The 17068-nt window shown below is 57.0% G+C and overlaps 2 protein-coding genes and 1 long non-coding RNA gene across 9 annotated transcripts; 2 read left to right on the forward strand and 1 right to left on the reverse strand.

The window, feature by feature from the left end:
* The first annotated feature begins 6602 nt into the window (after positions 1-6602).
* Kxd1 (KxDL motif containing 1) lies at positions 6603-12756 on the forward strand. Of its 3 annotated transcripts, none has more exons than XM_010606477.3 (5): positions 6603-6698; positions 9000-9118; positions 10773-10925; positions 11565-11611; positions 11967-12756. In XM_010606477.3, exons 1-5 carry the CDS (start codon positions 6639-6641, stop codon positions 12194-12196), a joined length of 609 nt encoding a protein of 202 aa, XP_010604779.1. In that variant the 5' UTR covers positions 6603-6638; the 3' UTR covers positions 12197-12756. The 3 variants fall into 3 exon arrangements, with proteins under 3 accessions (XP_010604779.1, XP_010604780.1, XP_010604781.1); XM_010606478.3 differs by lacking the exon at positions 6603-6698 and adding an exon at positions 8127-8568; XM_010606479.3 differs by lacking the exon at positions 6603-6698 and adding an exon at positions 8605-8851.
* On the reverse strand, positions 9902-13763 carry LOC104849865. 4 transcript variants are annotated; one of them, XR_004515550.1, is made up of 4 exons: positions 13536-13763; positions 11731-11986; positions 10744-11459; positions 9902-10023 (listed from the first exon to the last, which is right to left on the reverse strand). It is a non-coding gene; the product is annotated as an uncharacterized LOC104849865 (long non-coding RNA). The 4 variants fall into 4 exon arrangements; XR_004515548.1 differs by having other exon boundaries at positions 9902-10019; positions 13467-13544; XR_776849.2 differs by having other exon boundaries at positions 13467-13544.
* An 11-nt stretch (positions 13764-13774) lies between these two features.
* Positions 13775-16374, forward strand: Uba52 (ubiquitin A-52 residue ribosomal protein fusion product 1). 2 transcript variants are annotated; one of them, XM_010606476.2, is made up of 5 exons: positions 13775-13877; positions 15036-15149; positions 15405-15491; positions 16002-16104; positions 16182-16374. In XM_010606476.2, the coding sequence occupies exons 2-5, from the start codon at positions 15047-15049 to the stop codon at positions 16273-16275; spliced, it is 387 nt and encodes a 128-aa protein (XP_010604778.1). In that variant the 5' UTR covers positions 13775-13877; positions 15036-15046; the 3' UTR covers positions 16276-16374. The 2 variants fall into 2 exon arrangements, with proteins under 2 accessions (XP_010604778.1, XP_019060434.1); XM_019204889.2 differs by having other exon boundaries at positions 13781-13877; positions 15039-15149.
* Positions 16375-17068: the final 694 nt, after the last annotated feature.

Consider the following 17068-nt stretch of genomic DNA (forward strand, 5'->3'; position numbering starts at 1 on the left):
GGGGGTGGACGCGGGACTCGGCTCTCCGCGTGTCCTGGTGGCCGTTACTGACCGCGGAGACCCGTGTGGACACGGGCTGCGCGTCAGAAACAGCGCAGACTGGCATCTATGTAGGGGTCCTGGCTGGGCAGTTGTAATGGGTTCTGGGGGAGCTTGGTACCCTGGCCTCGGGGATGCGGACCCCACTTGGCGCCGGGAGCATCATCACCGCGCACCCAGGAATCCAAACCCTGAGTCTGGAGAGGCCTGGGAGAGGGAAGCCAGGAGCCCCTGCCCCAGGGCCCACCCTCCCCACGCCCAGTGTGGACTAGAGGGGAGAACGGGATGAGGTGGGGGGCATCTTGGGGTCAAATCCATCTTCAGGGCGCCTCAGCCAGGATCCAGTGACGGGAGGCCGGAAACGCAGGAGGCCCAACCCTCCTCTGTAGGCCTGGGTTGGGGCTGCCTCCCGCCGCCCGTGTCCTGGGACTTCTGCTGAAGACTCGGCTGGGTGGGCTGGGGGGCTTCGGGGTGCAAGGTGGGCTAGAGTGGGGTTCAAGGCCTGAAGAGTTGAAACTGCATCAGCCATCTTTTTAATATTTTTTATTTCATTATTATTCAGTGCTACGGATGGAAACCGTTCAGCCCATTTTGTTTTCTTATCTCTCTTGGTACCAGGATTGAACTTGGGACCTTGCACTTGTGAGGCAGGCGGCAGCACCACTGAACTAAATCCCTGGCCCTCTTTCTCTGTTTTTTGAGACAAGGTCCCACCGTGCAGCCCAGGGTGGCCTCAAGCTTACAGTGATCCTCCTGCCTTGGCCCCCTGAGTGCTGGGATTTGGGATTACAGATGTGCGTCTCCACACTGGGCACCACCCAGTCCTCTTCTGATGAAGCAACCAGGCCTAGGGAGGCCCCGCTGCCTGGCTCACTGGCTTTTCCCAAGCCATCTTCCCTTTTCAGTGAACTTCCAGAGCAACTGGTCCACACTAACCTTCTCCAAGTTCTGTTTGAACTCCCTGTGGATCTGGTCCCTGAGTCCAGCCCCCAGCCTTGTCCTGTCGCCCAGGTGGCCTCACCTGACTGATCTGCACCTGTGTATCCTCCACCAATCAGGCTGGGAGCCCAGGAAACACTGGCTAGGAAGGAGAGGCCTAGAACCCAGCCTGACCAATCAGAAAGCCCAGGTCCCTAGCTGCACTGATTGATTTGAGGGACAGCCAATGAGATTTTGCCCTAGGACTTTGGCTAGAAGCCTGGGAAAAGAGACACTCTGATTCCTGAGGCTGGAGGTTGTTGGGATGGAAATGCAGGCCGCTGGTGACCACTCCGCCTCCACGTGTATGCACACGCGTGTGCACGCACACATCTGGTGTCAAGCAGGAGTGAAGGTCCCCGGGGAGGAAAACACATTAGACAAGCAGAGAGACACAACTTCCTGCCCGCACCATTTGAGCACCTGGATCCAGCCATGCCTGAAACTTCCCCGGCCCCTAAATAACTTTGCAGTTCCCTGAGCCTATAAATCTGTCAGTTTAGACAAAGGCTTCTATCACTTGCAACTTAAAAAGAAAATCTGATTTTGCACACGTGGGTGGACAGACACTCAAAGATGCAGTCCCCTGCCAACGGTCACATCGCTGGTGAGGGGTGGAGGCCAGATGGAAACTCAGGCCTCTGGGCGGCCTCTCGGCTCTGTCCTGCCTTGTTCAAAATCCTTAATAACAGAGAAACGGCAGCACATGGAGCGGTTTCCCTGCACCTGGCCCTCAGCCAGAGAGCTTCGCCAGAGAGGTTCAGGTGGTCTAGCGGCCTGTGCTGTGCGGAGGGGCAGCCGAAGCGGCCCAGGAGCTGGTTTCTGACACAATGCCCACCTCCTTCGGGCTGGTGTCCTCTCTGCGCAGGCACTCCAGGTCCACGCAGCGACTCAGGTAGTTCTCGCGAGACTTGGGCAGCAGATGGGTGACCCTGGCGAGCAGCTGCACCGCATCCAGGGTGCTCCCCACTTCCTCCTTGGGCTGCAGGCAGAGAGGGCTTGTGGGTGCCATGTGCGCGGGGGCCCAGGGTGACCTTCCGGGTGTCCCAGGTGCTCTGTGCCTTCCAGGGCCACGGCTATTTTCTGAGCATTTTTATTAATTTTAAAGCATTTAGGGGGCTGGCTCCCAGGGCCTGGGCGTCTTCTCTGGTTTGTCACCCGATGAAGTCTCCGTGGGCACCCAGGGCCGCATTGTCACCCAGGTGAGAGCCAGGCTTATGCGGGGCTCCGGGGCAAGGGACCAAGGCCAACACGAAGCATCGCATCATCCATGTTTCTGTCACGGACTGAGTCTCGGCCTCCCTGAGTCGGGAAGACGGGAATTTCATTCCCTTCCCACAAGGGGAAACCAAGGCTCAGAGAGGCAGCATCTCTGGTCCTCGAGCTCCCAGCAGAGCCCGATTTGCATTCTGATCCTGGCGCTCAGCCGCCCAGCAGGGCTATCTTTGGGTGGGGCTGGGGGGTGGTTTCTATTTTCCTCAGCTAATCGGCCTCTGCTGCAGTGAGCTGAGCGCCTCGTGCCATAAAAAAGAACTGAAAATACGGGTAGGTGCCTCGTGCTATGAAAAGACATTGAAAATAAACGTAGGCGCTGCTGTCAGAGTTCCACGTGGGCGTCTTCTCTCCTGCAGTGGTCAAGCCCCTTACACAGGTGCTGTCCGGGCTCAGAGAGGGACAGACCCTCGGTGCGGTCACACAGCCACTCACTCAGGCCAAAGTGGGGAGTCCGACCCTTAGGGAGCGGCTAGAGGGCAGATCCCTGCAGGCGGCAAGGCGTACGGCCCCTTTAAGAAAGCCAAGCCAGTAAGGGGAGCCCGGGCTGGGGAGGGAGGAAGAGCGAAGAAGAGGCGGGACTTGTTGCTGGGGCAACCGGTTACCTAGCAACGGGCTTCTCAAAAGCTCAGGACCTTGCAAGCGGGGAGGGGGCCTCTCCTGGGTGCTGTCCTGCTCCCACCAGCCTGGCCCTGGAGAAGAGCCCTTGCTCCCTGAACTTGTCCCCAGTGTCACACCTCTGCCTGGAATCCCTCTCCTCACCCGGCCCCCACAGCCCACAGCAAGCACAGCTCAGGGTCCAGGCTGTCCCGGGGTCCCATGAAGGGCGGCGGGTAGAGATGGCTGTGTCCCCCAGACTGGATCTCCTCCCTGGGGGCTGGGTCTGTGGCCGGAGGGAGGGGATGAATGAAAGACTGAGTGAAAGCACAGCACGAGCTGCCCTGGGTCGCACTCAGGTCCCAGCCCCCAGCCCCCAGCCCGGATGAAGGGCGCAGGCCGCGGGTCAGGGAAGAACCCCAGCTCTCCAGGGCAGAAGGACGTGGGACTCCTGGGAGTTCAGCCTGGCCCCGGGTTCGAGTCCTGCCTGCACTTCATCACCGGGCAGTTTTCGGGTCACAAGAGTCCCATGCTGGGCCTCAGTTTCTCCGGGGTTAAGCTGTGAATCACTTGCCCAAGGTACAAAGCCTGTGAGGGCTGAGGTGTGGATTCCAATCCAGCCCCTCTTCCCACTTTAACTTCTACAACCTGCAGACCCTCTACCTGCCCAAGGCTCTGTGCACATGACACAGCCTCCCCATCTCCATAAAAGTCTCTATCCAGAACCCCCACCAAAATAAGGCACTTTGACATTTGCAGGTCCCTTTCACCACGAAGAAGAAATTTAAAATTGTTTTACAACAGCATTAAATGCCTCACATTGAGCTGCTCTCCCAGCTGTTTTTTATTTTTAGACAGGCTCTCACAGAGTTGCTAAATTCACCAGTCTGGGCTTGAATTTGTGATCCTTTTGCCTCATCTTCCCACAGTGCTGGGATTACACAAGTGAGCCATCAAGCCTAAATATGATTGGTTTTAGAACCATCACATCTGCACTCCCAGGGCTGCCGCCTCCCAGTCTCCTCTGATCTCCCCCATAGGGTTCAGCCCATTTCACAGAGGAATAAAACAAGGCAGCAGAGGCCAAGCCACACCTGGGGGAGGGACTCAAACCTGGGGTGTCGGCTTCCCAGCCCAGCAGTCACCCGTGCCCGGTGCACCAGGGACAAGGGAGATGCCGGTCTGTCGCCTCCCTCTCCTCGCCCAGGACCCCACCCGGGAGCTGGCTCAGCCCAGCGTGGGTGACGGTATGTGGGTCAGGGTGTGCCCGGGGCAGCAGACCGGAGACCGGGGTGCCTGAGCCACGGCGCTGAGGTGACGCTTGGTGGCGGGCAGGACAGTCCCCGGGCCGCGCTCGGCTTCTCAGCACGGGCTCAGCCCGCTTTACAGGGCAGTAAACTGAGGCCCAGCGGCCTCCCTGAGGGGTCTCCAGACCCACTGCGCTCTTGACCCTAACCAGCGCATGTGAAGCAGAGGATCGGGTGGCATCGGGCACGAGGTGGGCTGCGCGGGCTCCGAATCCGTAGGGTGCAGGGTCTGAAGCCCCCGACTTCGGTTTCCCGAGAGCCGGGGGCCCAGGGAGCAGCGCCGGCGTGGCCCAAGGTCACCAGGGAAGCAGGCGCTCTCGTGGTGGCCTCCGGGTGCCAGAGCAGCAGAGGCAGGAGGCCCAGGACATGGGCAGATGGCGGGGCTGACCCCCCAGCCCTGCTGGCTCCTTCCGCGAGACCCTAATCTACCCGATTTATTTTCATCGTTGGAACAGGTGCTGGACCTCCCCACCCCCACCCCGCACACTGAGAGGGACCCCCAAGTCCGGGCTCCGGGTTTTCCAGGCCTGGCCAGTCCCCGCCAAGCGGGGGACCCCACAGTCACCTCCTTCCACGATTCCAGCCTCGGGGTCCCTACAGAGGCTGCCGTCAACAAACGCCCACTCTGTCCTGAACAGGGACGCTGGGACTGGAGTCTAGGGGGCCCGGGGATCCCCAGCTCTTCCAGCTGCCAGGCCTCACCTGGATGGGAAGCGGGTTTCGTTTCAGTCCCTGGGGTCTGCAGGGCAGCGCTGGAGGAGAGGGATTAGGGTCCCCCCTCGCCTCCCGGGATGCAGGTCGCAAAGCCCAGAATAAACATATTGGGCCGGTGTCTCGGACGGAGCCACCCAGTCACTCTCGCTTCGGCGGGGAGAGAGGGCTCGCTCGGGAGGGGCCCCCGTCTCGGGTTAGACCCCGATTGCCCGGGGGAGTCCGGGCGCCCCCCGCGGTCCCACGGCACCCATATTAGGGTCCCCCCTCGCCTCCCGGGATGCAGGTCGCAAAGCCCAGAATAAACATATTGGGCCGGTGTCTCGGACGGAGCCACCCAGTCACTCTCGCTTCGGCGGGGAGAGAGGGCTCGCTCGGGAGGGGCCCCCGTCTCGGGTTAGACCCCGATTGCCCGGGGGAGTCCGGGCGCCCCCCGCGGTCCCACGGCACCCATATCACCCGAGCAGCCAGACCTCCGTCCCTCCGAGGCTGCGGCTTTGCTAGGGCAGCTAGGGGTAAGGGGCGTGGCCGAGCAAAACCCCGCCCCAGCAAAGGCTCTGAGAAGCAGAGGCGGGCTCAGAATCCTTGCGGCCTATCGTTGGTCTATTCAGGTGGCCGCGGCACCAGCCCTGCACGCTGATTGGTTGAGCTAGAGGTTTCTTTTTATACACACAGCCCCATCGGCGTTATTTGCATAATTTAAAGAGACAAGTGGTGTTCCTTTCATTTCAAATGGTTGGGAAGCTAGAAAAGGATAAGCAGCGTTTGTGAGAGCTCCCTGTAGGCTAGACAGTGACCAAGCCTCACGCGATGCCCCTACGATGCTATGCGAGTGGCAGTATTGGTTTGGGGTTTTTTTTTTGGTACCGGGGATGGAATTCAGGACCTTGAGCTTGAGAGGCAAGCGGCGACCCCAGTGAGCTAAATCCCCGGCCCGACAATACTTTTTTTGAGTGTCTCAGAGTAAATATATTAAAATGAAATTATGGTCCATGTACAAAGCTGCCAAAGTGTAATAATTAACATGTGTAAGTAATGCGCACTAATAAAGAAGATAGATGTGAAGAGGAAAAGGCAAACATACAATTACATCCAAAATGAGCATGGTGATTCAGGTTTTTAATTGCATCGCTCAGGAGACTGAGGCAGGAAGATCACATATTTGAGGCAGCCTTGGCTACATAGCGAGTTCAAGGAATGTCACACAACATAAAGAGGCAGTTTTAAAAAACTTTTATTTTTACATCCTTCTTGAACACGCAGACTTTTTTCCTTTTCACGATTTCCTAAACACAATATAAAACTATTTATAAAGCATTTACTGTACATAGCAGAGATTATGAGTACAAATGAATCTGACCCTGTCTGGTCCTAACATTAAACATTAAAATATCTAGAGGGTCAGGGATTTAGCTCGGTGGTTCCGCCGCCTGCCTCGCAAACGCAAGGACGTAGTTAGATCCCCGGTACCAAAAGAAAAAGAAAGTGTCTAGAACCTTGGGGCGGAGCCTGCAACTCTAGGTTGCAGTGTTCCCACCTAGCGGACAGCCTATTTCCCGGCTGCTTTGGAGGGCAGATTTGGACAAGTGAGCAGGCGCAGAAAGGACTGTCTGATTGGCTGTTCATTGTGACGCGCACACGAACTGAAAAGACACATAAGCCCGCCCCTTCCTGCCGCGCCTGTCAGTCCCCGCGGTACGTTATCGCCACGCACCCTCGTACGCACAGTGCGTCATGGCGTCAGGACGCGCGGGCGCCATCCCGGAAGCGCGAGCAAGGCTGCCAGATGTGCAGGTGCCGCCGCCACCGACACCCGGGCTGAGTTTGGGATGGGAATGGGGCGTCCGGGGCCGCTGGGGAACCGGGCCGGGTCGGGCGTGGCACCTGGGCTGTCGTAGGGTGGGGCGTGCCGCTGGCCACATCTGGTCACTCCTGCTGCGCAAAGGCCTCAGTTTCCCCGTCTGCGCAATGGATGCGCGGGCGGTGCCGCCGGCCGGATCTGGATCCGGATTCGGATCCGAAACGTGGCAGTTGGGGCTGCCTGCGTTCAGATTGGTGTCACCCGGAGCCGCGCCGTTCGCTGCTTTTGCCTCAGTTTCCCAGCTCGGTGGGGGCGGGGCGTGTCTGTCCGGGCCCAGCCCTGCTCTGAGGTTTGGGGTTAAATGAAACCTTGGCGTCTTTGTCTGGGCTTTGACCTTGGGCAACTGAGCGCGCCCCGCCCCCCGTGAGCCCCAGTTTCTCTCGGAAGTGATGGTGTCTGCCTCGTAGAGCTGCCTGAGAATTAAATGGAGCCTTTATTAAATGAAAATCGAGTACAAGTGTTTGCTTGTATTCTTGAAAGCACCCGTGAGGCATTTGGTTAAAATGCCTGGGCGGACTGGGCGGACCAGGGACTTTACATCACTGTTAGATAAACAGCTTGCTCGGAGCTCCGCGTTTTCAAATTTTTATTTTCAAGAAGCAGGATCTCCATAGTGATTCTTTGGTCACAGCGTTTTTAGTGTGTCTCGCGCTGGCCAGAGCTTCGCTTTTCATCACTTTTGGTTTCAGTCCTCTTCTTTTTTTGTCTTTTTTGTTTTGTTTTTGCTTAGTATTTTTGTTTTATCTTTCTGAGACGGGGTCTCACTGTGTACCCCAAGTTGGACTCGAATTTGAGATCCTCCTGTCTCAGTTTCCTGTGTTCTGGGATTATAGGTGTGTGCTGCTATGCCCTGAGAGATCCTTGTTGCCTTTTTCTAACATGAGAAAATAGGGAAGTGAAGGGACCCTCCTAAGGTCACAGAACCTTCCTGTTTGTGGGTTTGCCCCATGAATGGATTCAGAGCAGGGACCAGAGCCCCTGCTGGATCTGTGCCACAGTGTATACGATGGCCCAGTGGTTCGTCTGGGAAAGAGGTTGCCATACACCCCATAGCCGTCACATCTGGGAGCCAGAGACCAGCAAGACCCCTCCTTTGAAGCAGAATTGAGTCTCAGGAGGTTCACATCCTGTCAGGCCCTAGCTGAGGGCCTCTCCTCATGTGACTCTCCTTTTTCTCTGTCTCTCCCTGCACCCAGGGCCTTAAGATTTCTAGGCAAATGCTCTATTGCTCAGCCCTACCCCACTTTGAAATTTTAAAACAAGCTCATTAAGTGAACCAGTTAGCCTTCTAACTTTTTTTTTTTTTTTTTTTTGAGATAGGGTCTCACTATGTAACCCAGGCTGGTCCTCAACTCACAGTGATCCTCCTGCTTCAGCCTCCCGAGTGCTGGGGTTACAGGCATGTGCCACCATGCCAGGCTAGCCTTCTAACTTTTGACCCTCTCATGCCAGCCTGCTGAATTGCTGGGATTGCAAGCACAGGCCACAGTGTCTGACTCCAGTTCTCTGTATACACAACCATGCTTCTTGGAAATGTGAATTTGGGTGACTGAGTCTGGCTTGTAATCGGTGCTCAATAAAAAGTGGGTGTTAAAGCTGAAGAGGGAGCTCTGCACGTCCTTGCAGCTCACTTCTATTTTCTTTGTTTCTTTATTGACACAGGGTCTCTCTATTGGCTCAGGCTGCCCTTGAACACAGTCCAGGCTGGCCTCCAACTCATGGAGATCCTCTTGCCTCAGCCTCCCAGGTGTTGCAACTGCAAGCATGCACTACCGTGCCTTATGCAGCTCACTTCTAGAAGAGGTGAAGGAGCTAAAACCTGCTAATCACATTCAGGGCATAGATAGCCAGGTGTGGGGGTACAAACCTCTGATCCCAGTACTAGGGAGGCTGAGGCAGGAGGATCTGGAGTTGGAGCCCTCCATCTTGGGCATTTTAGTGAGACCCTGTGTCAGAACAGATCTCTTGGGACATGAAGCAGTGGAGGTGGTGTGTGTTTGATGAGAAGCCATGTATCCTGCTGATGGGGCCTGCACAGGGAGGGTGGCCCGAGACGGCGAGGTGGTTCTAAGCACCGAGTTTGAGGGTGAGCCCACAAGGTTCCCGTGCTGTGACCCCACCCATCGCATCCTTGGGTTCCTGGGTGGCTCAAAGCCCAGGTACTGTCCCGGTAGCACCTCTAGGTCCCCCTTGGTGTCCCTGGTGCCAATCAGACTCTGTGGCCACCGTTTCAGGCCACGGAGGAGGAGGAAATGGATGCCCCGGACTCGGCCTCAAGGGTCTTCTGCAGCCGAATCCTGAGCATGGTTAATGTGGACGATGTGAACGCCATCATCCTGGCCCAGAAGAACATGTGAGTGATGCCGTGGGCCCCGGCGCAAGACGGAGCCGGGGTCTGGCTGCCTTTGGTGGGTGAGCTGCTTATCTTCCAATGGGGCTGGGGCTCTGAGCCCAGCTGCGTCTGCAGGGTGCCCCAGGGGCTTCTGGGAAGGACTGGGCCGACAGCAGCCCAAGCCTCCATGGCATCAGGGCAACCACACCCTCCTGGCAACAGACACCACACACAGGTGCTCCCTACTGACCCCCCAGCCTGCTGTGAGTTCTTTAGGGCAGATTCAGACCTGGCCCCTGGGGAGGGAGACAGAAGTAGACTGGGCCCTCCTGGCCCCATGGCGTCAGGTATAGCCAGAGGAGCGGCTGGGGGCTGGTCAAGGCTAGGAAAGCTGGGAGTAGGAGAAGTGTCCATGACAAGGTGCATTGGTTTTCTGTGACTGCCACAAAATACCTGTGATAACAGTTTTTTGTTTGTTTCTTTCTTTTTTGAGACAGGGTCTCACTACTAGCCCAGGCTGGTCTTGAATTCAATGATCTTCCTGCCTCAGCCTCCTGAGTGCTAGGATTACAGGCATGCGCCACCACGCCCGGCTGCCATAACAATTTAAAACAGGAAAGGTTTAGACAGGGGTGGTAGTGCTCCCCTGTCTTCCCAGCACCCAAGGCTAAGGCAGGAGGGTTCCTGTGAATTCAAGGCCAGCCTGGGCCACAGTATAGTGAGGTCCCGTGTCTTGTTTGTATCTCACTTTTCTCTCACCAGCGTTTAAAGAAGAGAGGTTTATTTAGCTCACAGTCTGTAGAGGTTTTAGTCCATAATCAGCTGGCTCCAAGGCAGGGTGGCACATGGCAGAGGGGCAGCAGTTCATGGTAGACCGAATGTTGCAAAGTAAGGCTGGGGATTTAGTTCAGTGGAGCCACACCTGCCTGGCAAGCGCAAGGTCCTGAGTTCGATCCCCGGTGCCCCTCACACAAAAAAGTAGCAAAGCAACAAGGGAACCTTAATAGTGTCTTTCTGCGTTCTTTTATCTTATCCATACTACCAGGATTAGGGCAGTACCAAGCCAGAGTACTGTTTTAGTAATCACGCTCTAGATTCAGCCACCTCTGAAAGGGCCACCTATGATTCCAAAGACTTTGAGGGGACATCTGGACACAAACCATGACACCCTGCCTTAAAGAAGAAAGGGTACATTTTTTCTCTACAGTGGTGGGGATTAAGCCCAGGTCCTTTGCTCTGAGCCACGTCCCCAGCGATTTTTTATTTTGTATTTCGAGCTAGAACTAGAAGTCGCTAATTTTCCCTCACAAGGATGGAACTCAGGATCTTCTTCTTCTTCTTCTTTTTTTTTTTCTGGTACCAGATATCGAACTTGGGTCCTTGCGCTTGCGAGGCAAATAGCAGAACCACTGAGCTAAATCCCCAGCCCTGAACTGATGATCTTACATCAGCTTTCCAGGGTGCTGGGGCCACAGGCATGTACCACCAAGCCTATAGTTTTTTTTTTTTAGTAGGGTTTTGAGGTTTGAATAAGTTTCCAAAGTGTTCACGAACATGCACAGACCAAGGGAGCAGCCTCTGCAGAATCTGTGACAGGACAGCCGCCTGTGGCGGCAGCACCCTGGGGGTTGGGCAGGGCCACTTACCCTGCCTGCATCTCCGCCTCTGCTGCCAGGCTGGACCGCTTTGAAAAGACCAACGAAATGCTGCTGAACTTCAACAACCTGTCCAGCGCCCGCCTGCAGCAGATGAGCGAGCGCTTCGTGCACCACACGCGGACGCTGGTGGAGATGAAGCGGGACCTGGACAGCATCTTCCGCAGGATCAGGTGGGCTGCACCTGCACTGCCAGGTGGGGCGCCGCTGCTCCAGGAAGACCCACGTTCTAGGGGGAAGAGCTCATGGCTTTGAATTTAAATTGTGTTTATTTGTCATAACTGTAACAGTGCACTAGGATCACAGCAGAAAGGGCGGGGAGAAGTGCACAGTGATCCTCCCACTCGCACCTGTCGCCCCACTCGGGTCTTTTGTCAGGAGCAGAGCAAGCCTGGTGCGGTGGCGCATGCCTGTGATCCCAACACTCAGGAGGCTGAGGCAGGAGGGTCCAGAGCCTGGAGGACTTGGCGAGTCCCTGTCTCAAAATAGGAAGAGGGCTGGGGGCACAGTACAGTGCATAGGCCGTGGGAACTGTCCCCAGTATGGGGTGAGGATGCCCAAGGAATAGAGGAGGTTGGGGCACAGGGCATTGACGGGAGAGGACAGACCAATGCCTGGCTCCACGCCATCCTCTGACTGCGAGGTAGTTGGTGCCCACCCTGGGCTGAGAGATTCGCCGGAGGCTGCCAGGCTGCGTGCTGGGCCTCCTGACAGGCAGAGAAAGAGACAGGATATTGTGAGCGGTGGGGGACATGCCTGCCACCGGCCAGCCCCGGCCTGACAGGATCAGCTTGTCCTTTTTGTCCCTACAGGACACTGAAAGGGAAGCTGGCCAGGCAGCACCCAGAGGCTTTCAGCCGTAAGTGTCCCCAGGGCCACTGTGCCCTCCACCCAGGGGTGAACCCCCAGGAGTCTCCCACAGTCCTTGGAGGCTGTGGAGGGTGCTGAGAACGCCAACTGTCTCTGCCCAATGTGTACCTCAGAGCCTTTCAGCCCAGGCTGTCTCCGTCACCTTGGTCCAGTGGTCTTCTGACCTAGGGCTGGTGACAGCTGAGCAGGCAGCCGGGGGAGGTGGCCTGCCCTCAGCTCGTGGCCTTCTGTGTGTCACTTCGTTACCTGTCTTCAGTTTGCTGCTCTGTCCAGTGGGCTGGGAGGACCTGCCAGGTCACCTGCATCTGAGCAGGGCCCTGACCCTACCCGCTGCTCCCTCTCAGATGTCCCCGAGGTGTTGTTCCTGGAAGATGAAGACGAAGACCCCATCCCGCCCAGCGTCACCACCACCATCGCCACCTCAGAGCAGAGCACGGGCTCATGTGACACCAGCCCAGACACTGTCTCGCCCTCCCTCAGCCCCGGCTTTGAGGACCTGTCCCATGTCCGGCCCGGCTCCCCCACTGTCAATGGCCACAGCCAGACAGACAACGAGGAGATGCCAGGAGAGTAGGCGGCTCTGGGCTCCCAGGCTCCCCCAGGGGTGCAGCCTGGGGGTCTCTAGTTCCCAGGCTCCCCCCTCAGACCACTTCACTTCTGAAGGACCCTCTACCACACCAGGGCCAAGCCGGGCACGCCCAGTCCCGCTGCGGTCTCGGCCTGGCCACAGGGACTCCCCAGAGCTGGGCCCCGGTGTGCTCTGAATGGGTCTTAAAATGTCCCCACAGACCAGAGCCAGATGTCCCCCTCCTGGCCAGGATATCCTGGAAGTGGACATTTAGCGCCACACCCGAGTCCGCCTGCCCACCCCTGCACCCTAATGCAGTTTCCTGCTCCTGCCTCTGCCAGGAGTTCAGAAGTCCTTTCTCCAGCTTTTGGCTTAGAGGCCTGAGCTGGGCCAAGACTAGAAAAAAGAGCCTGCCACCCAACCCGGCCCGGCCAGGCCTGCATCTGCCCAGAAGTGAGGACCCTGTGACTTCAGCCACTGAGGAAAACAGTTTAACGGAATATTTTTGTACCCGATGTTTACATATACTGTTCGGAAGTTACCAATAAAAGACTGTTGCTAAGGAGGAACCTATGCCCGTCTTATCTTCCATCCTTGGGTCTATCCATGGGCAGTGAAGGTGTGGGTCGGGGCCCTACTGGACCAGGTGCAGACAAGTCGGGGCTGCTTTTGATGGGCCCCTGGGTGACAACCCTAAGAAGCCAGTTCTCATGGCCACCTGAATCCATTCTGGCCTCAGGGTGAACAACTGGGGATCCAGACACACACATCCCCACAGCACTCAGAAATTACATTGTTAAAGGCATCTCACCAGCTGGGTGGCACATGTCTGTAGTCCCCACCACTCTACTAGGGAGGCTGACGCAGGAGAATCTTTTAAGCCCAGGAGTTTGAGACTGGCCTCGGTAATAGACTGTCAAAAAAAAGGCCTAGAGCATGGTAGTACAGGGCTGTATTACCAGGAGTCAAGAGGGTGAGGCAGGAGGATATCTGAGTTCTTTGCCAGCCTGGACCACGAAACCCAGTCTAAAAAAACCTAGCGAGCTGGGGGGGTTGCTCAGGGCGCCACGCCCACGATCCTCGGTACCGAAAAACAAAGAACAAAAAAAAACCTAAAGGCATCTTCCCAGACGAAGGAGTATCTGCCTTCGCCTGGTACATAGCAGTACAGGGGAATGTCGAAGGAAATACACTGCCAGGCTCAGGCAAGGGCTCCGTCCTCACTCTCCCGCAGCAGCAGTTCCCAGGAGTCTCCAGCATCTCCTCAGCCCCTCACCATCGCGATCGGAGCCCTGAGTCTCGGCCCTCTGCACCATGCCTTTGATTAGCAGAAATATTCCCCTACTCTGTTCAAGCGCTCTTAAAACGTTCGCTGCATGCCAGCAGCGGGCGGGGTAGGCAGCTGGGCTAAACCCGCTGAGAGGCTCGGCCTTGTCACGTGGTCACGTGGTTCGAAGGGCGGTGCCTGAGCTGGAAGTTGCTTTGCGTGCTCACCCACACGCCGGGTGGCTTCCTTTGCCAGCATCCAAGATGACGGCATCGGGGGGCGGGGTCTGGGGCGGGCCCTGCTCTACGGCGCGGATTGTGACGCAACACGCGGTGTGCTCGATGCGCAGGCGCTCTCGGCGGTGAACTGGCGGTTTCCACTTCCGTCGCCCTCTTTCTCTTCGACGAGGCGGCCAAGCGGGTAGGTGGCGGCGGTCCGGCTGGTTTGTGTCGAGTCTGGGGCTGTTGGGGGTTTTGCGGCCCTGGGAGGCTGCCAGGGCGGACCTGAGCTTGTCAGGAAGGGCCGGTCTCGACAAGGTGGCGGCAACTCGGGGAGGGGCCCGCCGGTTCCGAGGTCCGCGCCACCCCCTGAGGCCTTAGGCTGCGGTGGGCCTTCTCGGGGCGAACCGAGCCAAATTCGGTAACTTGGATATCTCTCTTTTTTTTTTTTTTCGTGTTTGTGAGGCAGGATTTGGCTACGTAGTTTAGGCTGGCATTGAACTCGTTGAGAAGCCAGGTTAGCCTTGAACTTTCGATCCTTTGGCTTCACCCAAGTGCGGGGTGGGGGTGGCGTCCACTTTCTAGGCTTTTCCTTCATTTTTTTTCTTCTTTTTGTGTGTTGTATGTAAACAAGTACCTGGCACGTGTTCGGCAGATAGTGATGGGTGGTAATAAGTGGCAGCCACGTTGTTATGCTCATTTGGTTTTGAACGTGCTGGATATGGAACCCATGGCCTGCTGTCTTCTGGGCGAGTGCTTTTCCAGCCAGCTTCACCCGTAGTTCTGGCCATTGTTTATGGATTGGGACCGTGGCAAGAAATGAGGTCTTAGATGTTGGTGCACTACTAAGAATGAAGCCAGGAGCGTTGGTGTTCCAACCTGGAGCTGGGAAAAGAGAGGGGTGTGTGTTGCAGGAGGCGGGACCCCTACGCAGGGAGGGTGAGGTAAGGAGCACCTTGCGCAGTCTGTGCAGATGGGACCACCCTCCGGGAAGATTTGTGTGACCGTGCTGTCATTCCATTAGAAAAAGGGCTCTGTCGTTGAGGTATACCTGCTGCCCTTTTTCTTTATTTCTTAATTTTGAGAAAATGGTTTTGCTAAATTGCTCTGATGACCTCAGACTTGGGATCCTCCTGCTCATCCCCCTTACAGGCCCTGGCTTCTGTATCCAGCACTGGTAAAACTCGACAGCATCCAGGAGTTGGGGAGAGGAAGTGTGAGCTTAGGTTGCTCGCCAGAGTGTGGGAGGCCCTGAGGGGTAGAAGGAAGGGACAGCCTATAAGCCTGAGGTTGGGGTGGCATGGTGCCTCCAAGCTGGCGTCTGGCAGACCTGCCACCTCATCGCCCTCCCACCTGCCAGCAGACGCAGAGATGCAGATCTTCGTGAAGACTCTGACAGGCAAGACCATCACCCTTGAGGTGGAGCCCAGTGACACCATTGAGAATGTCAAAGCCAAAATCCAAGACAAGGAGGGTGAGTTGGGTTCGGTCAGGGCTCTTTCCCCACCATGATTTGCTGCTCTCAGTACTGGGGAGCCTGTGTCCTGTTCTGGGCGGGGGCTGGCTGTAGAACCCTGTTTTGCGAATGTCCTCGGTGTGACTTGGTGGGGAGCAAGAATCTTCCTGTCTTCTTTGGGGAGAGGCACTGCTGGGCCACTCCTGCATGAAGGCACTGTGGCGCTGTTGGCAGCCCCAGTAGTTGAGCTCTGTCCTGGTCCCCGCCCCCCAGGGATCCCCCCCGACCAGCAGCGTCTGATATTTGCTGGCAAACAGCTGGAGGACGGCCGGACTCTCTCTGACTACAACATCCAAAAAGGTACCCACTGGGAAGGTGGGACCCCTTCACCCTGGCTGGCATTCTGCAGGGCTCCTTGGGGTCACCAGGGTAGTCATTCCTACGATGAGGATCAGGCAGGGATGTGGGCCATGGGTCCCCTCCAGCACCTCAAAACAAAAAAGATGAGGATCACGTAGGGCAGGGTATTAATGTTTTGTCACTTGAAGACATCTGATGTCCTTCCCAAGACGACACTGGGGTCTTTTCTCATGGTTTGTTTTTAAATGACTGGCACGAACACAGGGTATTCTGTATAAAAAGGTGATGGGCTTTGTGGGTGTGGCTCAGTGAGAGTCAGCTGTTCCAGCTCCAGGGGAAAAACTACACCAAAATGTAACTTCGGGAAGCTCCAGAGACTGTTCTGCTGCTTGTGACGACAAGGCTGGGGCTGACTGTGGGGTCCTGTCTCGGGGGCCCCATCACTCTGTGGGGTGTGCCTTGGGCCTGTGGTGCTGGGTCTGAGGTGCCATCCCTCCCTCGACCCCCTAGAGTCCACCCTGCACCTGGTGCTTCGTCTGCGGGGTGGGATCATCGAGCCATCCCTGCGCCAGCTTGCACAGAAGTACAACTGCGACAAGATGATCTGCCGCAAGTATGTGCTGGGGCGGGCGTGAGACGCGGGTGTGGGGTAGAGTTGGGGTGTATTCACGAGCGCGCCATCCCTGCTAGGTGCTATGCCCGCCTGCACCCCCGTGCCGTCAACTGCCGCAAGAAGAAGTGTGGCCACACCAACAACCTGCGCCCCAAGAAGAAGGTCAAGTAAAGATCTCCATCCATCCCTCCTCCGGGAGGGCACCACCTGCCCAAGCGCAGTGGCCTTGGTCTGAATAAAGTTTCCCTCCCCACTTGACTGGAGCAGCAATTGGTGTCCTCGTGGCTGTTTTGTCCAGGGGGTGGGGGTGGCTGCCGTCTTTGGGACCCTCCACACTGTCATCCTTGGGGTCCCTGTCATTAGGGACCTTGTAAAGGAGGTGGCCCCACCCTACACATTTTTTTCACTGCCAAGCACAGGCCATTCTGAGGCCTGACTCCAGGCCTGGGGTCTGTCTCGAACCAGGAGTTGAAGGTTTGCTGGGACCAAGGCTCGGCTGGGGTACTGGCTGGGGTACTGGCTGGGGTGCTCATCAGCCTGGACACTAAGGGGTCTGGGTGTGGGCAGGAGAAAGGGCCGTCTGGCCCTGGAACCGCTGCTCAGTCTGGACCCTGATGTCCTTGGGCTCCAGAGAAGTCAACAATAAGGTTTGGATCCTGATGCTGTGGATGGAAATGCACTTGTGCCCCTGAACTGCACACCCGCCGAGTCTTCTGGTGAGGGCCTGCCTAGGCTGGCCTGGGTTCACACAAGTGGTGCACGGGGACTGAGGTGTGCCCTGCTGTGCTGATCAGCCTCAGGTTCGGTGCACACCCGAGGGCGGTGGAGGTGCAGCCTGCCCTCTCCTGGACCACTGCCAGGCTGCAGTCTTGTCCTGCTTCAGCCGGCCCCTCCTGCTCCTCAGCCGTCCAAGCACGGTGCAGGCTGTGTCCGCCTCAGACCCTGGTGGGCCCGGCCGGCTGCG

The sequence above is a fragment of the Fukomys damarensis genome, unplaced genomic scaffold (assembly GCF_012274545.1).
Source record: "Fukomys damarensis isolate Sample0158 unplaced genomic scaffold, DMR_v1.0_HiC HiC_scaffold_37, whole genome shotgun sequence".
NCBI lineage: Eukaryota > Metazoa > Chordata > Mammalia > Rodentia > Bathyergidae > Fukomys > Fukomys damarensis.